Source organism: Sciurus vulgaris (assembly GCF_902686455.1).
Source record: "Sciurus vulgaris genome assembly, chromosome: 17".
NCBI classification, from domain to species: domain Eukaryota; kingdom Metazoa; phylum Chordata; class Mammalia; order Rodentia; family Sciuridae; genus Sciurus; species Sciurus vulgaris.
In genome coordinates, this window is record NC_136478.1 from 13,697,920 (window position 1) to 13,721,658 (window position 23,739).

Here is a 23,739-nt window from a genome sequence, read left to right on the forward strand (position 1 = left end):
CAGACGCGGCGCTGGACGCGAGGGGCCGCCGGCCAGTCCCCTCCTCGCCGGAGTAGTCCTGGGCTTCGCTCCCCGGCTCGGGCCGTGACGCAATCTTTCCGCGCCGGGGGCGGGACGCGCTTGACGCCATCTCCGGGCGCCCGACTGGGGGGTGCTGGGTGTGGGGCGGCTCCGGGGCCGGGGATGGCGGAGGCCGCGGTTGCGGCGGCTCCGGGACAAGCAGGAGGAGCCCGGGGAGCGCTGTGAGATGGGCCGGTGAGTGTCGCCAGGAGTGGTGGCCGCCTGGCCGGCCTGGCTGAGACCAAACAGGCCTGGGCTCGGAGCTCCGGGGGAAGTGGCCCCTAGGAGCCCGTTGCCCCACCGGGCCAGGGCCTGAAAACCGCGGACAGAGGGAGCAAAAGAGGCCGCGCCTAGACTCCCGTGTGCTTCTCCCCTGCCCTCCCCGAAGGAGGCGTCAGTCCCTGCTGCCCCTGTTGCTGTGTCTCCACGGGCCGGGGTGTCCGAGTCCTGGATCGGGAAAGGGCCTCCAAACAAGGAAGCGTTGCCTGTGGGGCCTCGTTCCTGCCCTGTGACTTGAAGGCCGACCCCCTACTCTCTAAAACGCTGAATTGCCCGTTCTCGACCCTATCCTGTTGGAGAAAGGATTGCGGGATCACGGAAAGTATATCCCCTAGTCTCTCCCAAGCTTTTCCCTTTCTGTTCCTCTCACTTCTTGCCCTCAGCGAATTCGGGTCTCCTGCAGAGTCCAGGCTCTTGATTCCGACCCAAGCGTGATGAGGATCTTCATCCCGGGCTCTTTTGGAAACTCTGGAACGTTTCCGCTTGCCCATTAGCTCATTTGGGGTCACAAGCTGTGTCTTCCCCTTGAGAAAGTGTCATTAAGCCCCTCCGGAGACTGAGGTTTCAGATTCTGAAATAGGTTTTGCCTTATGAGAACCTGATGCAGACGCTTGGCTTTATGTTGTTTTTCCCCCAGAACTTTTTCCTCTTTCAGCCCTTTCTTTAGCTTGTGTTTGGTAACCCCTTAGTGAACTAGAGGCAGGTTTTCTTCACTGTATTAGTTCCAGAGAGCAAGGATCATTCTGGGAGTGAAGATGCGACCCCTATTTCTGTTGGGAACGAAGGAGAAGGCTAACTACCTGTTCAGTTACCGAAATATCCTCGGAGAAGGGATGCATGTCTTGTGCTCACTGTGTAATTTGTGGGATTGGGAATTTGCTTTCCCACCTTGTTTTCCTATCTTTCTACCTTTTGCGTATTCCTGCATCATGCCGATTAAGAGATAAATGTTGCCTTCAGTTTGGGTTAGGCTTGCAGTGTTCTGTGGGACTTGGACCGGACAGTCAGTAGTTTCTTAGCGCTCTCTCTGTGTTCAGAAGTTAAGGCTCTATTCTTTAGCATTTGACATTTCTGGCAAATATAGATCCAGATATTGATAGTTTATTGGTAGTTTTGTTTCCCCTTTCTTAGCTACATGAGAGGACCAAAGTGATGTTTTCAGTTTCCATCACACCTGATTCAGCTTGGTGTAAAGTTGTCCCTAAGAAAACTTTACACACACACGCACACACTCACATACTCACAAGAGCCCATTTTTGTTTAACCCTGAAAAACAGTTAAGGCTTCCCCCTTGAGTGACTACCCCTTGACCTCTTTTTCTGCCCCAGAAACATAAATAATTGTTCTTTTTCCTCTAGTGGTACCTTTTTTTATTTAAATAACCTCCACATCTGTGCATTCATAGGCCCTGAATAAAGGTGCAGTTCCCTGCTTCCCATTGCTCATATGGGAAAAGTATTAAGTCTTCCATTTTTACTTGTGCATTTAACTGAAATATGGATTGGAAGTAAATTTAACTTGGAAAACAGGGCAGAGAATGAAGAATATGATGTTAAGTAAAAGGAGTGAAATTTGGCACATGGAAACTTTCAGTAATGTCTTTTTACGAATTAGAGTTTAAGGAATGATTTTATTCTTTTTTCAACTGCTTGACCAATCTGGATAAATGTGCTGTTATCTTTGGAGAAGAGGATGAGGCAAGGATTCACTGTGGACTTTAATGTTTTTTCTTTGGTTTGGAAATACCTTATATGATGACCCTGGGTAAGATCAGAGGTCAGGATTCTGTTTACTCCATACCTATTTCTGTCTTCTAGGCTTCCAAGTCAGCCGGGAGGACACTTAATACAGCCGCTCAGAAGCACCAACAGAAGCTCAGGTAATACAGCCATTTTGGCCTTGTTGCAGAATAACATCTGGGATGCAACAGTGAAAAACAGTACAGAATATAATACAGAAGGCTCTTTTCAGATCCAAAGAACTGGAAACTTACTGGAAGAAATAGGTGGCAAAGTTCATGTGCATTGATGTGTTCAAACCAGAAAGGTGCTTTTTTGACAGTGGACAAAAGAATCTGAAAGGTAACTGGGGAGAGCGAACTTTCCTAGGAATCAAATAGGCCCAAGATAGAAATAAATAAACATATTTAGAGGAATGGAACCAGAATTTTGTGACGTGGTGTCTCGAGCAGATCTACAATGACAAAATGAGCCACTGGCAAAAGAAACAAAAAAAGAAAGGGAAAGAAGGTGGTACATTAAAGGTGGTCAATGAAAAGAAGTCTTGCTAGACTGTGGAATAGGAAGTCTGTGTGAGGTCAGAAAAGTTTTGTCGCTTTTCCAGGAGTAGGAGAAACAAGTACTAAAGCAAGTTAATAGAAATTCTTCCCACAGGGCCCAAGGTAGAATGTAGTTTCTTGGAGCAAAGAAAGTACTGTATTTCTTAAAATGTTTAGGGAGTACAGTTTATTTTTTTAAAATCTTAAAAAGACACAGGCAAACCTCAGGTCTTATTGAGGCACTGGTGAGATGAGGCAAAGGAGAACAGGAGTTCAGCCAGTCTTGGAGTGGAAGAGATGGGAGTAGGTAAGTGAGATCATAACCCAAATTAGTCTGGGGAAAGGAAGCAAGGATGAGGTCATATATTCAGGGAAAGAAGATGGCACATTAGTCTTTGGTAGCAAAAGGAGAAACTTAGGAAAAAGAGCCAGCTGCACAGACCTTGTGTTCAAAGCCCCCTTAAGGAGAAAGCTGAGAAGGGTCAAGGTTCTCTTGAGAGACTGGACTAATCCAGAAGCTATTGGTCTCTGAGGTTGTCCAGCCCTCAGGTTATTTATGTATCATTGAATGCTAGTCCTTGTAGCTCTTTGTGCTTTGTGGTTTCCCTGATTGTTTCTTTTTTGTCCTAGGCTGATGAGTAGAGAGATAGCCTCCTTGTCTGTCCCTTTTTTATACCTCCTTTTTCCACCAGTCCCCTTTGTTACAGCTTCCTCCCTGGACACAGTTTTTGCTATTTACCTTGAACTGATTCTATAGGTTACTTTTCTTTGCTTCTGATTTGTTCCCTAGCAGATGTGGGCGCCCCAGCCAGCAGCAGAGAGGGGTGCAGGGAAGCCACAGAGAAGCCACTTCTGATGCCCCAAGGAGCAAGCCAACCACTTCCAGACTCCAGGAACACCACAAAGCAATATGAAACCTGTTCATGAGAGGAGTCAGGAATGCCTTCCACCAAAGAAACGAGACCTCCCCGTGACCAGCGAGGATATGGGGAGAACTACCAGCTGCTCCACAAACCACACACCCTCCAGTGATGCCTCTGAATGGTCCCGAGGGGTTGTGGTGGCGGGGCAGAGCCAGGCTGGAGCCAGAGTCAGCCTGGGGGGTGATGGAGCTGAGGCCATTGCTGGTCTGACAGTGGACCAGTATGGCATGCTGTATAAGGTGGCTGTGCCACCTGCCACCTTCTCACCAACCGGCCTCCCATCTGTGGTGAACATGAGCCCCTTGCCCCCCACGTTTAATGTAGCGTCTTCACTGATTCAGCATCCAGGAATCCATTATCCCCCAATCCACTATGCTCAGCTCCCGTCCACCTCACTGCAGTTTATCGGGTCTCCTTATAGCCTTCCCTATGCTGTGCCACCTAACTTCCTACCAAGTCCCCTCCTTTCTCCTTCGGCCAATCTCGCCACCTCTCACCTTCCACACTTCGTGCCATATGCCTCACTCCTGGCAGAAGAAGCCACTCCTCCCCGCCAGGCTTCATCCCCAGCCCACTCATTTAACAAAGCCCCTTCTGCAACCTCTCCGTCTGGGCAGTTGCCACATCACTCGAGTACTCAGCCACTGGACCTCGCTCCAGGACGGATGCCCATTTATTACCAGATGTCTAGGCTACCTGCTGGCTATACCTTGCATGAAAATCCTCCAGCAGGCACGAGCCCCGTTCTTACCCCTCAGGAGGGCCAGTCTGCTCTGGAAGCAGCTGCTGCCAATGGAGGACAGAGACAGCGAGAGCGAAATTTAGTAAGACGAGAAAGTGAAGCCCTTGACTCTCCCAGCAGCAAGAGCGAAGGCCAAGGATTGGTGCCAGTGGTAGAATGTGTGGTGGATGGACAGTTTTTTTCAGGTTCTCAGACTCCACGGGTGGAGGTGGCAGTGCCGGCACACCGAGGGACCCCAGACACAGACCTTGAGGTCCAGCGGGTGGTTGGCACTTTAGCTTCTCAGGACTATCATGTGGTGGCAGCTCAGAGGAAGGATGAACCCAGCCCCCTCAACCTGTCCCATCATACCCCCGACCATCAGGGTGAGGGACGAGGGTCAGCCAGGAACCCTGCAGAGCTGGCAGAGAAAAACCAGTCCCGTGGGTTCTACCCTCAGTCCCATCAGGAACCGGTGAAACATAGACCTTTACCCAAAGCAATGGTTGTAGCCAATGGCAACCTGGTGCCCACTGGAACTGACCCAGGCCTGCTGCCTGTAGGCTCGGAGATCCTGGTGGCATCAAGCCTGGACGTGCAGGCCAGAGCCACCTTCCCAAACAAGGAGCCAACGCCACCCCCTGTTACCTCCTCCCACTTGCCCTCCCATTTCATGAAAGGCGCCATCATCCAGCTGGCTACAGGGGAGCTGAAGCGGGTGGAGGACCTCCAGACCCAAGATTTTGTGCGCAGTGCCGAAGTGAGCGGGGGACTGAAGATTGACTCTAGCACGGTCGTGGACATTCAGGAGAGCCAGTGGCCTGGATTTGTCATGCTACATTTTGTGGTTGGCGAGCAGCAGAGCAAAGTGAGCATCGAGGTGCCCCCTGAACACCCCTTCTTTGTGTATGGCCAGGGTTGGTCCTCCTGCAGCCCTGGGCGGACTGCACAACTCTTCTCTTTGCCCTGTCATCGGCTACAGGTGGGAGATGTCTGCATCTCTATCAGTTTACAGAACTTGAACAGTAACTCAGTTTCTCAGGCCAGCTGTGCTCCCCCAGGCCAGCTGGGTCCACCCCAAGAAAGGCCTGAGAGGACAGTCTTGGGACCCAGAGACCTATGTGATAGTGAGGGGAAGAGCCAGCCTCCAGGAGAGGGCTCCCGTGCAGTAGAGCCCTCCCAGTCTGAGCCTGGTGCTCAGGCCTGCTGGCCAGCCCCAAACTTCCAAAGATACAGCATGCAAGGGGAGGAGGCACGGGCTGCTCTGCTCCGTCCCTCTTTTATTCCACAGGAGGTAAAGCTGTCCATCGAAGGGCGTTCCAATGCAGGAAAATGAACCTCTTTCCCAGACCAGGACTGGGACTTGAACCCCAGAGGTGAGCCTCACCATGAGCAGCCAGAGGATTTGCACATGCCGAGCAGGGAATGGCTCTCTTGGCAGTGAGATTTTGGGGGAAAAGGGGAAGTGTGAAGGCAGCCTCCCAAGGCAGGATCTGTTGCTCATTACCCCTTGGCATTCTTTCAGGACAGCCCCGGAGGGTGCTGTGATGGGGAGCAGCAGGCCTAGGGCACGGAAGGAAGGGGGTGCACACAGGATAAGAAACATTCCAAAATCAGGGCCTCCCTGTTCTTTTCTCCCCACCCCTAGCTCCTGCAAGGGAAAGTACAGGCTTTGGGAGCAGGTGGCAGAGAGAGGGAGCAAAGAAAGAGCCAAAAATGATGATCCACAGCTTATAGTAGCAGTAAAACTGTCTGAAGTTTTTTTTTTCTTTTTTTTTCTTTTTATTCTTTTTTTTTTTGGTGGGAGGGCAGGAGGCCCCATGGTTGGAAATAAGAGGGTTCCCACCCAGAACCCTTCTTGTGAGAGATGTGCACTTTAAAGGGTGATTTTGTTACAGATGTCTATGGCTGGGTTTGTGGGGGAGGAGCACTCTCATCTACAGGACTCTACTTGATCCTCTGCTTCAGCCCTTTTCCCATCTCTCCTCGGCATTCCTTCTACAAGGCTTCTAGCAGCTTAAGGGCCAGGAGAGAGAGGACCTTACAGGGTTTGGAGTGAAGTACTGTCTTGCTACAACCCACCCTGGGGACTTCAGGAGAAAGACCTGACAGCCAGATGACACAGCTCTAGGCAGGGCTTCTGGAAAGGTAGCTGACTTAACAAACACCCCTTATTCAAGATGCCAGGCCTGCTTTGAGATTTCATTGAGTCTCTAGTTGGTAATGGTACCTTTGGGAAGAACCAGTGAACCCTTTTCCCCAGGCACCCACACCCCTCTGTTGTCTATGTTGTGCCTAAGTGCCTGCGCTGACCCCACCTTTCTGCTGCCCTAACCTCTGCATGGTGTCTTGATCTGGATCTCATTTGTAGCTGCATTGCCTTTCCTCTTCTGCAAAGTTGGCTTTGTCCAGTCTGACAAAACCTCTATAGTTTTTGGTATGTAGGGGGTCTCTGGTCTCCCCATCAGCTATAATCTTTGTTTTTCAAAACTCAAAATCATGTCTCATCCTCTCCCACTGCCAGACGTGTGGTGGAGAAACAAGAAGGAACCATGCCTTGGGCCAGGGCAAAGGTGCCTAGCTGGGCAATTCCCATTCTGTTTTTACATGGCCCCTTCCTTCCTTTTTCTACTGCCTCTCCTAGCATTCGCTCATCTCCAAGCCATCGCCTCCCACTGCCAGCTGTAAGAGTCTAGGGTAGCCTCGGTAACACTTCGTTACCTGAAGTATGTTTCATCTGGTGGCGGTGTATTCCTCTGCAAAGAATATTTTCAGTCTTAGTTGCGTTTGCTTCCCTATGTCTTAAGCCCATATGTATATTTTTTTCCCTACAACTTTTAGCATCAGCTTGGACTGTGGGATTCCACTGGGTAATGGGATTTAGGCTCCCCTACCAGCTTTCAGGTGGGTGAGTGATCTTTTTGTTTGTTTTTTGGGGGTCTTTAGACTCTTGAAGGCAACTCAGGGTATTGTCCACCCAGCTCTCTGGTTAGAGTTCTCCCAGGGTGTGATCCTGGCATTTCCTTTATACATGTACCTGGAACTGGCCAAGGCCTGGCCTGTCATCAGGAGTCCCTCTGTTCTGTCAGAGGCTTTAGGCAAGTCTTATGACCTCTTGTTCTTTCACTTCCTCCCCAGCTGCCAAATGGGGATAAATAATCTTACCTACCTCCTGGAGGGGAGGGGAAAGTTCTGAGAATGGAGTCAGTCTTAGTGTTCAGGTGCTAAAGGTTGTTCTCCTGGGGGAACAGAGTGACTGAGACTGGCTTGTTTACTACAAGCCCTATACTCCACTGTTTCATTCCTTGGGAGCAGTTACCTGGTCAGTGAGCTTTTGGGGGTCCATCCAAAGGAAGCTGCTGACCTGACCACAAGTACTTTGGTTCATACCAGAACCAGACACCAACCTTGTACTGCATTTGAGATCACGTCCTTTCCCTTCTCTGTCCCCTATTCTGAATGCTGCTTTTTCTGGCTTGTTTCCTACAGTGGGGGCCTGTGGGGTTGAGTCTTGAAGAATCCTGTCAGATGAGAGCCTTAGGAGAAGGCCTCATCTCTGGCTGTTTCATGAGCAACTCATTCCTAGAGATTATTGTATGCATGGGTTTTTCAAAAACATCCTTCCTCATAGGAAGGCTCATCAACTGAATAGAGTAACATGCACATAGCAGATGCTCAAGAAACATCCACCATGGGTACCAGCTGAGCTTTGTCCTTTAAGGAGGAAATCTAGGTCTAACCACATACAGGCCAAGAAGTTAAGTCAAATCACTCTCAGGCTAGTTGTGACTTCCCAGCCTGGTAATGTCCACTGAATTCTGGAACCTTGGCATGTTGGACCCTGACTTCTGCTGTGGTTCTGTCTCTTGCTATGAAGTAGTACCAGCAGCTCCCCTAGTAATCGTGCCATGTGTGTAATATGTTAATACTTGATTTTGCTGCACTGCAGAGGTATCTTGCATAAAGTATGGTCCCCCAGGAAAAGAAGTTCTGCTCTAAATCTTTTGGTCAGAGCTGTGGCATTGCCCCTTGCATCTTCCCTCTGGTTCAGTCTTTTCTAGGCACCAGAAATAAGAATACTCTATGGTATGTGTGTTCTTCCTTATAGGAATTGCCTAAATTTGCAAGAAACACAGGAATGGTTTTTAAAGCATTTTAGTGGGAAGTTATTGACTCTTTGGGAATGGGCAGTTGACAAAAGCCAGCCAGTCCCTATTCAGTGGTAGGACATTCCCAGAGTTCAGGGATAGGAAGGAGGACTGTTAACTCCCTGGCACTGTACAGAAATACCTACACCAGTTTGGCAGAACGGGACCCTGAGAAAGTGTAATAATCTAAGTCTTGGATCATCAGGCCTATCAGAATTAGTATATCTTGGGGAGAGGATCTAGGAGTTTTGAACTGAGTACTTGTACCTGAGGGGAGGGGCCCCAGCAGATCTAGACTGACCCTTCTGCCCTCTTGGTCCCAGTTGGTCATAACACCATGGGCTTTGCTATGTACTGCTTTGCCACTGCTGCTGCCTGCTCACTTTCCTGCCTGCTGCCCTCTAGCTCCCTGTCCTTCCATGTCTTCAGCCATACAGATTAAATCCAGGCATCCTCTCCATTCTTACCTTTGTTCTGCCAGTGTTATATAGCACAGTCATGTTGAATAGGGATCATATGAAATGCTGCTGGCAGGCTGGTGAATCCAAAGGGATATGCTCTAGTGCTGTCAGGAGCCCTTTGGCTCCAAGATCTCCCTATCTTTAGGGAGAAACAGCAGTCCTGTTAATGGGTGTTTTCTGTCGTATTAATTCTTTCCTTTGTGGTATCTTGTATCCTGTTTTAAAAACTGAGTGAAGGGGAACCACATTAGGGGCCGTGCCAGCATCCCAGCAAGGTTCATCTAGCTCCAGTTATGTGGATTCTGGGGCTGGGAAGGGGTTGGAACTTTGGCTGAAGTAGCCCCTCCATTTGGGGTTTAGGTTTATTTCTACCAGTGGGCATCAGAGGCAATTTAGGGGAAGCACAGGATGGTAGTATGATTTAAACCTGTAACAAGCAGGCATGTTGAAGAGTTGAGTGATCACACTGGAGCTGAATATGGACATGGTGTGACTGGAAAAGATCCAGGTCCATTGGAGTAAAGATAACCGGATTAACTGAATTGGCCATGGGAGATTAGGCCACAGTCTTAGAAGCAAAGTAAATAGGACAGAGGCCAAGTTTAAGGGAAATGTCTTGATCTCCTAGGGCTAAGTTTCCTAAACCACACTGAAGCTACAATCCTTTTCCAGACGGAAAAAAAAGTGTACACTACAGTTGAAGAGCTGAACCCTACTAGGTTGGATGTTGATCAGGAGCCTATTAGCCCTTTGCTGGGAACCCTTTACACTCCAGCTTCCCTGGGGTAGGAAAGGTCTCCCACATTATGCAATAATAAAATCAGCATCTGGATCTTTGCAGCTGTCAGTTGCTCTTTCAATTCTAGGATCCATCTTTGGACCAGAAGCCTGGCCCTCGATGCTAGAGTCAGCTGCATTCTCCTTACCTGCAGACTATGCACAGTGCCTGGGGCGGAAGGAGGAGAGGTGGTGCGGTTTGCCCTGCTGAACCTCCCCAGCAGGAACAGTAGTAATAAATGCACTTTTCACACTAAAGTTTTCTTTATTAGTTCTATTAAGCCTAGATCCTCCCCCAGTAGATTGCAAATTCAAAGTCTGTGTAATCCCAAAGCCATTCCACTGCAAATGCTCAGCAGTAAAGATGGCTCCAAATTGGGTTCCTGTCTGCAGTGTATGTGGCAGCAGCCCATGTGCCTTTACCTGTTGTAAAACTTGCAAGCATTTATTCTGTCTTTGACTGTCATGGGGACTTAGGTTCTTGAGAGAGCTGATGACAGTGGTTTTAAACCCACCCCAAAATGGAGTTTGCATGTAGTTACGAGCTGTGAGGGTTAGTGAGCTGCTGGTATTGCTGAAGGCAGGGTTGATCCCTCACTTGCTTCATACTTGCATTCAAAAGAATCTAGATTGTGTTGGGGAAGAGACTGACTGTACTCATGGCTAACTTTAAGTATTAAAATAAGATTGTCCCCTACAAACTTCTTCGTCACACAGGATCCCTGTAGCCAAAACAGTATATGTTCCAGCTACAGAGAGCAGACTGCTCTCAGCTTGCACAGCACCTTAGGGGAGGGAAGAATACGTGGATAGGGAATGGGGTGGAGAAGAGATGGGAATTTTGTCATCCCGGTGGCTTTAGGGTCCTAAGGAATAGATAAGAACGGCACTGGGGAGGTCTGGATGGATCTGATTTGTGTAGGAGTTCCCTGTAGATAAATTACTGATCCCCCAACTACTATCCCCAGTATGTAATGGCTGAATTAATATGTAATCAACTGCATTGTATCTAAAGCCTTAGAACTAGTCAGGTGCTCCCCCCGCCCAATACCATTTCTTACCCTCTAATCCTACCTGATCTTTAACAAAGCATTAATAATTCTAAGGATAATCTCTATTTTGTTGTGCTTTTTTGTAACTGTTTTAAATAAATCAATTTGTACTGTATATTTGTACTTTTGTGAGATCCTTTTTGCTGTTTTACCATTTTAAGTCTCTGTACTTGGCTACACACAGATTGTATTTTTATTGTTAATGCTCTTCTTATGGATACCTGCATTTAACTTGTGGACTATGTAAACAATATATATCAATATCTATATATCTATATATCTATCTATATAAACTACTAGCTTTTCCTTTTTGGTGTTTGCGCCTTCTTCCTGTCCCAGCTTAGATGGTGGCCATTGGGGGTGGGGCAGGGGCAGAAACACTTTGTGGGAGTACATGGAACATAAATGGTACCTATCTTGTGGGTGAGCTTGGTACAGGTGGTGGAGGCTACCTAAAGCATGGTCTGCTGTCTTTTGGTGTGAATTTCAGAGACTGAAGATCTACAATAGACTTAGATACCATCGGCACCAATCACAAGGACCTGTAGGTATCCTCACTGCTTGCCTTCCCTTCCCTTCTTTTCCTTACTCAGGAGTACTACCAGAAATTGTGGAAGTCAGCGCCATCATAGCTACTTCTAACTTAGAAAGCTTGCACCAGTGAGTGATAAAACCCTCATTCATTTACCGAACACTTACGGTGTACCACAAACTATCCTATTTTATATTAACAATCATTTATAACTTTTATTTCCATTTTGTGTCTGGGGAGACCAAGACATTGGGGTTAAGTTAACTGTTCAAAGTTACACAGCTAGTAAATGTCAGAGCAGCTGACATTTTTTTTTTTTAGTTGTTTTTTTCAGTGCTGGGGACTGAATGCAGGACCTCCCACATGCTAGGCAAGCACTCTACCACTGAGCTACATTCCCAGCCTTGCAGAGCAGTTCTGAACCCAGGCATCCAACTACTGAGTTTGTATAACTGAGTGTTTTCAAAATTAAATGAGATAATTCATGTAAAGTGCTCATTGGCACACAGTGAATGCTCAACCATTTTGAAACATCCCAAGTAGAACCTCGGCATGAAGCTCTGTGAGAGAGACATTTGGATAGATTAAGTACTTACTTTCTTTTAAATGTAACTTTTAAGACAAATATTTCATGCTGATATGAATGAACCCTAGTTTGGTGGGTAGTCATTTAACACTATTAACTAGCCTTGGACCAATGGAGGTCAGAAAGGAGTCTAAGTTTCCCTGTCTTGATATTGGAAGAGGTCCACATTCCTGGCATAGTTATTTTTCTGGCTACAAATTAACTAGGGCACTTCCTTCTGGACCTCAAGATCTATAATTATCTAAACTGTACACAACCTTTGGTGCAAGCCAAGGAAAGTTCTGTGCCTGTTCTGTACCATCATAGAAACTTTAGAAATGACCTCAGCACTTGTCACCTCCATGGCTTGGCAGTCACACAAACTGCCAGAGTAGTTATTCTGCTCTAATCTTTGCCACTATTGACTTGAACACTTCTATTATCTTAATTCTGGTTTTTCCCAATGGATTTTATGCCTACCTTGACTCTGAGAAATAAATAAAAAGATAGATTACCTCAAATATGAGTTTACTCTCAAATATGAGTTCTGTGGTGCTATGGACCTTAAAGTTGCAGCCACTACCATGAACATATTCCTAGATGCAGATGACAGCTGTCTGATATAGAACTTTAAGTGTCTAAAAAACTGAATTTTACTGGGAAAAGTACTGCATAGTCTTTATAAAATACCAATTGTGAGGAAAGGCTTCTACAACTTCTGAGTTTGGAAAGGCAAGTTAAGTTTAAGTAGCCCTTGACTGTAGTTATCTTCATTATGGCTGTGGGAATGAATTTTCCCAAAGGCAGCAGTGGTTCTTTTTTCAATGCCATACTTATTAACTTGTAAGGCTCAGGGACCTCTGTTTGGATAGTCCAGGTTGAAGAGCACCCTGCTGGCAAGCCACCAGAAGTCACTGCCTGAGAACTCCCATCTAGCTCTCTCCCATCTCATTTCACTGGCTAGAATGAAACAGACAAAAGCAGGAAAGGGCCAGTAAAGATAAAATTAATTTATTTGCCCTCACAACTTCATGGGCTGCACTGAGGCCCTAAGTCCATAAGCCCAACCTGCTGCGGTGGCCTGGGGAGTTGAGTTCTCTGGAGTGCCTGCTCCCTTGTCTAGAGCTGCCGTGAGCTGGGGCCCTCCTGATCCCAGCATCCTGTTCCCACATGCAAGGGGTGCACAGGCCCACCTACAACAAACCAGGGCCTGCCTCTGCAAGCAATGCTGGCCTTGTGGTAGCTGTAGCACTGACCCCTGTGGGCTTGGGTGGATGGGAGGGCAGGCAAGAGGGTGTGGTTCAGTGCAGAGAGCTGCTATTCTGCTCTTCAAAGGCCATCTTGCCCAGAAGCTGGCTGTCCAACTCCACTCCACTCACAGGTAGCTGGAAGAAGTTCATTTCAGCTGCTAAGGCTGCCATGGCAGAAGGGTCCTGGCCAAACTGAGCTCGCAACATCATGTCCATTTTCTCCAGCCTCCTCTTCAGCCGCTTAGCTTCCCGCTCTCGGATGAGCCGGGCCTGCCGCTTTTCTGGTGTTTCATTGGCCCTCTTCAGCCTCATGGCCTCCCTATCTCGCTGCAGCCTACGCGCCCGCTGCTCATCTGTCTCCTGCATGCGCTGTAGGCGCTTGGCTTCCCGGTCCCTCATGCGCCTAACCTCCCGCTCCTCCGGGGTTTCATTGTCACGCCGACTCTTTTTGGCTGTGCGCTCTCGTTCTAGCCGCTGCAGCCGTACTTCCAAAGGTTCATTCTGTCGCCGTAAGGCCCACTTGCGTACACTGGGGGTTTGGGCTTCCAGTAGCTTCCGGTAGGCAGCACAGTTGTTGCATACAAGCAGAATTCCAGCAGGGTACACTGGAGGACTAAAGGCAATGTCCTTCCCCTCGGTACTGGAGGGGCCCTCACTGTGGGCTGGGGGGAGGGATTCCATATTAAGTACTTCAGGAAGTTTCTCGCTAGAAAGCAAAAATTTTGGATGGTTAATGTTTCTTTCTAGCAAGGCTCAAATATCTATCCCTGACTTACTCTTTTCTTTCCAGGACAGTTGCTCTGAGTTCACTTCTAGAGGTTGGTTTGAATGCTTAGGAGACCACTTCCCTTTGGGCTAAGGTAGCTCCCTAGTCTTAAAGCTCACCAGGAGTTGGAGATTAAACCACCTGCCACAGCAACCCACCAGAAATAAAGGAACCCTTATAGTGTGGAGCTGGAATGCGAGTGTTTGGGAAAAGCTGTGCAGGATCAAGCCTACTGTGGGCCTGGAGATAAAGGCTTCCTTTAGGCAGGTGCAGTCATTCCACTGCCTCACCAGCTCCCACCTGGCACTGCTTGCAAGAAAGGCAGTCTCTGCCTATACCAGGCAAATGGGGAGTTCAGAGTTCCAGTCTTACTAGGACCCAGTGGAGACTATGTCCTCACACCTGAATCCCTGCAGCATCCTGAAACTCCTTTCTCCGTGAGTTATCATGTTCTCACACTTCCCTACATCTCTTTCTAGTTGAAAATGTTACTAAGAAGGGGGGGGGGGGGGGATGGGAATTTATTTCCCTTTGAGGTTATTTTGCATTACCTATCTCTAACCTTTGCTTTGACTTGGGAAAGTAGAACTCATACCCAGTAACTTGCTCCCAGCACAACATGGTTAGGTGCTCAGCTAACCTGTTAAAAGTGGCATGGCTGGTGAAACGGGCTCCACACACAGCACAGTTAGACCGTTGGTCCTCCGAGTGGATTAGGAGGTGGCGACCCAATGACCCCGGGGAGCTAAGGGCCCGTCCACAGACAGGACACATGTAGCTCTTGGCGCTCACCACTGCTGCAGTGTGCTGTAAAACAGAGCCTTAATCTGTCAATCATGCACTACCTCCAGGAAACTGTACCCACATAACTTCTGGAAAACATCCCCTTTCAGAACAAGGGACTTGGAACTATTCTAGCTTAGCTCCTTGAAAAGTCACAGCATGTTGTGTAATGGGCCTTCAGCAGGGCCTGGCTACCATTGTTTAGATTAATTAGCTTGAGTTTTTGGGTTTTTTCTCAAGTAGTTTCTTTTCTTTTTTGGTGGTGCTGGGGATTGAACCCAGGGCCTTGTGCATGCTAGCCAAACACTCTACCAACTGAGCTTATCTCCAGCCCCAATTAGTTTATATTCTAAAACATACATAACAAATCTGTGCCAATTAAGTACAATAAAGCTGAAGGAAGTATAAATTACAATTTTTCTTTTTTTATTATTTTTTTTTAGTTGTAGATGGACACAACATCTTTACTTATTTATTTTTATGTGGTGCTGAGGACTGAACCCAGTACCTCGCATGTGCTAGGCAAGTGCTCTACCACTGAGCCACAACTCCAGCCCCCCAATTTTTCCTTTTTTGAAACATACAATGGTAATATACTATAGTCGGTTCTACACACAAAAATCATGAATAGCAAGCAGCTTTGTAATAATGTCTCTAATATCTATTCATTTACCAATGCTAAGAATTTAAAGAAAAAACATACAGCAGGCTATACACATTAGCTTGAGTTCTGACCACATTCTGAAACATGTGGCTAGTTTGATGAACAGAGTTCCAGAGCCCTCTTCAGAACTGAAATGAATTCACACTTGGGATGATTTCTATCTCCCTGGCTCACACTGTATAGGTACAAGTACATTTTAAAAGAGTGATCAAAGGCCAAATCTAGGAGCTGGCTGGGAATATTGGCATCAACAGGTATTTGTATCCTGCCTTTCCTCAATCTTTAAAAAAATTTTTTTGGTACTGGCGATTGAAGCCAAAGGCACTTCACCACTGTTACCTCCCCAGTTCTTTTTATTTTTTATCTTTAGACAGGATCTTACTAAGTTGCTAAGGGTCTTGCTGAGTTGCTCAGGCTGGTCTTGAACTTATGATCCTCCTGCTTCAGCCTCCCAGTTACAGGTGTGTGCCACCACACCTGGCTCCTCAATCTTTTTAAGACAGTCTTTGGGAGAAATATTTTTCATAAACCCACTATCTTTATGGTACAACCCAGGCTGTTCTGTGTAATGACTGCTTATCAATAGAGATCACAAGGCACAGGAGCCCTGAAATTGGATTAGGGTATAAAGACAAGTCTGTTATTCCTCTTCCCTTGTTTATACTAACTTTCACTGGTATTTCAGAAACATTTATGTTGGCTTTCTTTTTTCTTTAAAAGTCCTCGTAATTAGTAGATGTTAGGTTCTATTTCACTATTGAATATATGCACTAAATAATTTAGAAAAAATGTTGATACTTAATTCTCACAGTGTGTCTATCTAGGAATCAAGAACTTATTTACCCAACACATCCCACTTATTTGCTAAGGTATTCGGAGGAATGGAGTGGAGTCTTGATGGAAGCAACAACCCAGAAGGCCTTCAGGAACCAGAGGCAAAGGCTACTGCAAGATCTGGGTCATGGTCAAGCTGCCAGTGCTCAGGTTCCAAAGCTCACAGCTCCCCATGCCATACCTGGTACACGTGAGCAATCAGCTGCTCCCGACTCCCACAGTCTAGCTGGCAGAGAGGACACTGGCAGAGCTCAAGCAAGGGGTCAGAATTCAAATTCTCTGTGACCTGCAATTCAACAAAGAGGCAACTCCTGAAGATTCTTCACTGATCTCTTCCTTGCCTTACCTCTTTAAAACAGGTATCCTATTAAAAGGAACACCATCTGCTATCATGTGTCAACCTTAGGTTCCCAGTGTAGGCCAAAGGAAAGATTAATAATGTTTGAAGGGGAATTAAATTTGACTGCATTGAGCCGGCAACAGTGGCACATGCCTGTAATCCCAGCTACTTGAGAGGCTAAGGTAGGAGGACTGCAAGTTCAAGGCAGGCCTTTCACAACGTAGTGAGGTCCTGTCTCAAAATAAAAACCAAAAAGGGCTGGGGACATAGCTAAGGAGTAGCGCACCCCCGGTTCAATCCCTAGTACCACCAAAAAAAAAAAAAGTTTGCATCTTCATTTTTTGCAGTTTTTTTTTTAATGTCACAATGCTAGGATTGCCCCAGAGAGAGATGATTTATTTTATTTATTTATTAGTACTGGGGACTGAACCCAGGGGTGCTTAACCACTGAGCCACATTCCCAGGGCGGGGGCAGTGGAGGGGGAAACAAGCTCTTTTGCCTCAGCCTCCTGGGTCTCTGGGATTACAGGCATGCACAACAGCACCTGGCTGAAAGCTAATCTGTTTTATCCCCCTAAGATAAACTCTGCAGGGAAAAGATTACCTTCCCTCGAGGAATCTTCCGGAAACAATTTGGTGAGAAGGTGATGCCTCAAAAATTTTACTTAAATTTGCAAGTAGAATACACCTCAGAAAGTAAGTTTTTCGTTTTGCAAATATCTAAAAAGAGAGCTATATGTGGGCGTAGGGATGTGGGGGTAGAAAAAGAAAGTCGGTGCGATGAGGACTGTGTAGGAGGTGTGGGCTCCCATGCCATGAGGGAAGAGGCATATGAAGGCCCAGGAGACTGGAAGAGGCCAGACTGTGATGTGGGTGAAAAGCACCAGGGCATAGTATAGGGGTAGGGCTCTCCTGAACTCAAGAGCCGTTTGTCACTTGCCTCATGCTCTACTACGGCTTTCCCATCAACGGGCTGCTCTGCATTTTCTAACTCTTTTTCCACTTTGACCACCCCGCCATCTTCCTCTGATGTATGGGAAGAGACTTCATCTTGTGTGGTCTCCTCTTCATCACCTTCACTGTCACCTGGAACACATAAACTGGTCACTTGTTCTGATTTTTTTTGCAGAAATACATCCTGAGCTGCTGTTCACCTAGAGTTTATAAATATAATGGAAAACATTTTCAGATCTTTGGTAGTAGAGTTTGTTACCAGTACAAATAAAGTTTGTTGCATACAAAAATCATCATTAAGTGGAAAGCAGCTACCACTGTTATTTATTATGCCACATACACACCAAAGAGAAAACCTGAGGTGAAACTGTATTAGAAAATGGTCACTGGTCCCTCTACATTATCATAAAAATAATGCTTCTTATGCATGGTTCTCAAATATCTGACACTTCAATTCACATCTCCCCAACCACCTCACACTGAGCTCATTCCCACAACACATCACCTCTGACTTACCAACACTTCTCACTGATTTTATTACTTACTTTTATCCATAAACCTCTGCACAATTTCTCCATGGTGTCATTGACTATCCCACTGTGAGCCCCACTCATCTGTTCTTTCCCAACAAACCCCAAGGCACACTTACAGAAACACCAGCAAGTTTTTCTTCTCTCATATCAGTACGTAGGCCGTAGCAAATTAGTTAAAAATGATGTCACTTTGTAGGGAAAGAGCTGTTCATTACAGTGGAAAAATCGAAACAACAACCAACCTCAGGCAGTTCTGCCTCACTCACTGTGTTCTTACTTCACTAGTAACACAGCATTCTAAGATGGATAATATTGTTTCTGTTGTGCTTTTTTAGATTCTCTGATGGATAGCTAAATACATTTAGTGGAAGGAATATACCATTCTTTATAATGAAATACCATTTCTTGTGACTTGAGTGAGAATTGAGCCTATTTCAGTTGTGGAGGCAGTATGTGGCTATGGAATCTGCAAGGTTTATATGAGCTGATTTCTTTCTCTAATACTTATAAAATAGAAAAAAGATGATGAAAACAAAACAAAAAATAACAAACGGAATTTTTTCCAAAAGGAAAAAAGGTGGTAGTGCCTTGAAGATCACAGGAAGAAGCCAAACCTAGAGAAGCTGTCAGACTCCAGCCCTCACCCAACCCCACAAATTCCAGACTCCTAGGCCTGATGTGAGGACAGAGAAATACACTAGGCTCTCTGCATCTGCAGTGAGACTCAAATTCCCTTGCTAACAGTACTGCTTGTCTTCTATTATCCCTTATATAATTTCTAAATCCACCAGTGTTTGGGCAATGCCAGTTCCATTTCCTTTCTTCATGAGAAGAATTAACCAAATCATCAGCTAGTACTTGCATACGTCATATTGGAGACCCCAGTCAGTTGGTGGACTGGATCTGACCCTGGAAAGGCACAGTTTAAATCATACTATATTTTCTCATCAGCTTCCTACTTGCAATACTTGTAGGCTCAGTCTAAGGCAATGTTGTATCAAATACATTTTTGTAATTTATCAATTATCTGAATAGGTCTATCAGAAAGATGAAAAAAAGAGAAAGGAAGAAAAAGGAAAGGTGTATTGCCAGGAGGGATGGTGCAAGTTTTCCACAGTGGAGACCTATCAGACTTTGGTGGTTGCTGTTATTCTTACCTGTTACTTAGGAAACTGGTGGGTCCCATAGGTTTTCTAAAAATTTGGGGGCTCATTTTTCTATACGTAAGTGATTAATTGCCAAATTGTTTTCTGTGGTTGTTGTTGCTTAATGATTAGTTTGGGGAAAACTATAGTTCCTACAAGTTGCTGGACTCTCTCCCTCTTTGTTCTCCCCCAACCTCAAATTGGAGAGAAGTCAGAAATGTCACTCTGAATTGATACTAATAATGACCAATATCAAGTAGATGATATCAGGACAGTGTGGAAATCTTCCTAGGAAATAACACATCTCAAAATGTGTCTGTTCAGACAGGCCATGAACAGACAATCCCTGAGGCACAACTGGTGATAACCTATCTTTCCCATCTCCTAACCACAGAGATCTACCTTGGGCTTTGGTATAGGAAGATCTGAACTTCAGCATTTTATGTGCTACATAATCTCATCACTAAGCAAACCTTATATAATGTTAAAACTGGAACCTCAAGCAAAATTCATCAATGCCACCCTTATGTTTTATTAATTACAAATAAATAGATCTTAGGAGACAGGGATTTTTTTTTTCTTTTTATTTGACCTAACCTAGGGACTAGTTTAACTAATTATTCCTATGTCTCTATCACAACCATCACAAAACTGTGTATGGCCTGTGCCAAGTACTGTAGTCCAAGAGTTAAAATAAACATAATGCCAAATCTGTCCTCTCTCTCTGAATAAACATATGCTCATACATCTTAGAACCCTTTTAGGACACTGAGGATCCACTGAGGATCTCTTCTTTATATCTTCCTCCCAACCCCCATGCATAATCCCCAGAGCACACACACTCTGATAATTCTTCTCCCATTGCCCTGAGTCATTACCAGAAGGTGCAGAACTCACTGCTACTGGAGTCCTGATCTCTTAGTTGTTGGATAGCTTGTCGCTGACTGCCAAGGTCTCCAGGAAAATCAGTTTTCATCATCGCCTGGCGGGCTTGCTCTTCTAGCCCAGCAAATACTTGATCCCCTGGTGGTCACAAGGAAAAATAGTCAGGCCACCAGCTGGGCAGCACATCCCAGGCAAGCTGGTTGGAAGGTCAGACCATTCAAAGATAGGAGACAGGCAGGTACCCTGTGGTGGGGTCATTCATCTCCAAGTCAGCTTGCTGCCTGCAACAGCTTCTGGGCACAGCTGTTCTTCCTGGGCAGTAAGCCAGATGCTCTAGAAAGCATCACTTGCTTTTCTTAAATTCTATTCTTAACTCTTCGAAAGGTGATCAATTGCTATTTTATAAATTTAACTGAAGAATCTCAACTCTATTTACAACCTTCTATCAGACTGGGGAGATAGAAGCAAAAGAGGCAAAATGATGGAATGAAAACAGGGCAGTAAATCTGGGTAAAATCTCTAGACCTTAAATTACTTGCATTATAGTCCTGACTCAGTGTCTACCTTGGACTACAATCAAGTGTTTCAAATAATTCTCAATAAATTTCTCTAATCGCATCTTTCAGCCACTGTCCTTCCAACACATATTCTGTAAATTCTTTCTTAACTTTCTTTCTAATACTTATCAGACTTGCCATGAGGAAATCAACGGACTGACTAATGGACAAGAAGGAGAATAACATAAATTAATTTCTGCTGAAGAAAAACTTCCTGAAACACGCCAACTAATTTATGACAAATAATATTTATCTACTCTTCTTGGGCCAATGTGGCTGGCTTTTTTTTTTTTTTTTGAAGTATGCAGTACCCTAATCCATGAATCTATTATTGATGTTGCATTTCCTACTGATGTACTCTGCCTGGAATCCATGTAGTTACTACTTAAGAGTTAATTAACATTTCAGGGTTCTTTGATTTCCAGGAGACCAGGCATAAGAAGAAAAGAGCATTGGGTTTCCCTAGGTTTCTGTTTTCTCAGATGAAAATTACTATCTACTCCTCAGCAAGCAAGAGGGAATAATAGAAAGCCCTAGTGAAACATGTGACAATAGACCAGGCTCTTTCTTACTGAAGAGGGAACGAAAAATAAATAGGCTTGGCTCTGAGACGATACAATGATGTGGGAGGGCAAACTAGTGAGTTGATGTGTGCTACTAGTTCTTGGGTGGTGAAAAAATTGATGTGGAGCGGGCTCATGTGATGTACTTTATCATTCATTCAGCAAATATTCTTGAGTAAGAATAAGGACTGAACATCAATTATAGTGACTATTTGACACTTGTTAGTTCTAAGTTCTATGTTACAGGCTGTGTGGTAGGCATTTATGTGTGTGTGTGTGTGTGTGTGTGTGTGTGTGTGTGTGTGTGTGTTTATTTTTGGTACTAGGGATTGAAGGCAGGGGTGCTTTATCGCTGAGCCACATTCCATCCATGACTACTACCTATATATTACTAAGGAGAAAACTAAGGTCTATGGTGGAATCAAACTCAAATCTGTGCCTAGCATAGCGCAAGGCCCTAGGTTCAATATTCTCCTCAGTATGGGGCAAAGGGTAGGGAGTAAGACAGCGATAGTCAGGAAAAAGCCTTCTCTGCTCTACTCTAATGTCCTTTTTTTTTTGTGTGTGGAGTGAACCCAGGGCCTTGCTCATCTCATGTTAGGCACATGCTCCACGAAAGAGCTATGCCCTATCCCCTAATATCCATAAATATATATATATCCACATATAATTTTTTTTTTTTTTTGGTACCGAGAATTGAACTCAGGGGCATGAAACCACTGAGCAACATCCCCAGCCCTATTTTGTATTTTATTCAGAGAGAGCGTCTCACTTTTCCTGAGGCTGGCTTTGGACTTGCCATTCTCCTGCATCAGCTCCCCCAGCCCGTGGGATTACAGGCAAGCGCCACCGTGCCAGGCTAATGTCCATATTTTTTTTATTCATTTTTAAATATTTTTTTAAATTATTTATGTTTTAATTTTTTAGACTGCATTTTGATTCATTGTACACAAATGGGGTACGTCATTTCATTTCTATGGTTGTACATGATGTAGATTCATACCATTCATGTATAATGTCCCTATTTTTATTTTATTTTATTTTTGTGGTGCTGGGGATTGAACCCAGGGCCTTGTGCATGTGAGGCAAGCACTCTACCTACTGAGCTATATCCCCAGCCCCATGTCCATATTTTTAAAATGCTATCTAGTAGAGATAATAAGTTCAAAGTTAGAAGGTCCATCAAAGTAACTTTGCTTAAAACAAACACCTGTTTGTATGTGGCTCTGATCTTAGTGTTGATGTTATCTTTGTATGAGAAACTGATACATGCAACTCAAAAATCAAAATAATGTTCTCAGGGCTAGCATATGAGAAAGGAAAAATGATGGTTCTGATACCATGTTGACTTATCATGCCTGGATTAGAGTAACCGACATTATGGCAATTATGACTCATCTGTGGGTGGGAATGGAGGTGGATAGTGTTAAAGTGTACTTGTAGCTGCACAGTGCTCAAATAAGGGAAAAATAAGTTGATTTAAGTTCAACTTCACCACATCCAAGGTGACACACTGGATATAAGTGCTATCACTGCTAGAGAAAGACAAAGTAAAGTTTGTGTTAACAGTATTTCTTCTTCCCTCTACAAAAGTAAAATATTTAATTTCTCCATGTTAGTTCCACTGAAACCATAAGACCTTGGCCAACTGGCAGTTACTGAATTCTGGCATGCTTTTGGATCTAGGGACCATGGCCAGATATGGTACTATGGAATAAGTTATGTATAAGCAAGTAATTATCAAGGGCAAACCATTCACATTAGTGATACTTCTGGCCTCTACAGAGAGACCAGAAGCGGTGGCACATGCCTGTAATCCCAGCAGCTTGGGAGGCTGAGGCAGGAAGATTGCGAGTTCAAAGCCAGCCTCAGAAAAAAAAGTGAGGCGCTAAGCAACTGAGCGAGACCCTGTGTCTAAAGAAAATATAAAATAGGGCTGGGGATATGGCTCAGTGGTTCAGTGTCCCTGAGTTTAATCCAAAATACCCCCACCCCCCAAAACAGAAACCTAGCCAGAAATCAGAAAGTTTATAACATGCTAAGACATGCTAAGAATGGCTGCACATGGTGGCCATGCCTGTAATTCCCAGCTACTCTGGAGGTTGAGCAGGGAGGATCACAAGTTCAAGGCCAGCTTGGGCTACTTTTATCTCAAAATAAAATTTAAAAGACCTGGGGATGTGGTTTAGTGGTGCAGCACTTGCCTAGCATGTGCAAGGCCCCTGGGTTCAATTCCCAGTACTGAAGGAAAAAAAAAAAAAAAAAAAAAAAAAAGCTAAGAGTGAACAGTACATTTTCTCCCTTTCATAGGAGAAAAATATCTAAAAGAATGTATACTTTTCAGAAAGTCATGAATTCAGTTTCTCTTTATCAACATGAACTCAAAATTTATTTTTGCTTACTGATGCTGTCTAAATATTTTCACCTTTACAGAGCAGAGAGGAGTCTGTTCAGTAAAATTTCCCCATCTAAGACTCCTGCTGGCAATCTCACCTAAGATAATTGAGATAAATCAATTCTGTCCTTCTTTGTTGGCAATTTGGAAAGAAAAACTACTCTTTTAAAATTCTATTACTGATTTGGGAAAAAAGTTAAGGTTAATGTTATTCCTTAAGACTATTCCTATTTTAAACACCACCATAAAGTAAACTATTTAAAAAACATTTCAA

At 45.1% G+C, this 23,739-nt stretch overlaps 2 protein-coding genes and 1 pseudogene across 15 annotated transcripts in view; 1 reads left to right on the top strand and 2 right to left on the bottom strand.

The window, feature by feature from the left end:
• Window positions 1-830, bottom strand: part of LOC306647658 — a 30,717-nt pseudogene extending 29,887 nt beyond the window's left edge. Inside the window, exons 1-2 of the transcript in view lie at window positions 717-830; window positions 1-507 (exon numbers count right to left, since the gene is read on the bottom strand). The product of the transcript in view is annotated as an uncharacterized misc_RNA (transcript). The remainder of the gene's footprint in view (window positions 508-716) is intronic.
• ATXN1L (ataxin 1 like) lies at window positions 112-10,814 on the top strand. 2 transcript variants are annotated; one of them, XM_079116967.1, is made up of 3 exons: window positions 112-255; window positions 2,157-2,218; window positions 3,408-10,814. In XM_079116967.1, the coding sequence occupies exon 3, from the start codon at window positions 3,528-3,530 to the stop codon at window positions 5,595-5,597; it is 2,070 nt and encodes a 689-aa protein (XP_078973093.1). In that variant the 5' UTR covers window positions 112-255; window positions 2,157-2,218; window positions 3,408-3,527; the 3' UTR covers window positions 5,598-10,814. The 2 variants fall into 2 exon arrangements, with proteins under 2 accessions (XP_078973093.1, XP_078973092.1); XM_079116966.1 differs by having other exon boundaries at window positions 3,411-10,814.
• ZNF821 (zinc finger protein 821) overlaps window positions 6,020-23,739 on the bottom strand; it is a 25,869-nt gene continuing 8,149 nt past the window's right edge. For 8 of the 12 annotated variants that reach the window (XM_079116978.1, XM_079116972.1, XM_079116975.1 and 5 more), the window contains 5 exons: window positions 19,963-20,088; window positions 17,374-17,519; window positions 16,275-16,379; window positions 14,453-14,619; window positions 6,020-13,752 (listed from right to left, as the gene is read on the bottom strand). In XM_079116978.1, the coding sequence (XP_078973104.1) occupies window positions 13,098-13,752; window positions 14,453-14,619; window positions 16,275-16,379; window positions 17,374-17,519; window positions 19,963-20,088 (1,199 nt within the window). In that variant the 3' untranslated portion in view covers window positions 6,020-13,097. Of the gene's footprint in view, window positions 13,753-14,452; window positions 14,620-16,274; window positions 16,380-17,373; window positions 17,520-19,943; window positions 20,089-23,739 lie in introns of all 12 variants that reach the window. The other 4 variants (XM_079116979.1, XM_079116969.1, XM_079116970.1 and 1 more) reach the window with 4 other exon arrangements.

Coding starts and splice junctions, on each gene's coding strand:
- ATXN1L (XM_079116967.1), top strand. CDS start 3,528: ATGAAACCTGTTCATGAGAGGAGTCAGGAATGCCTTCCACCAAAGAAA.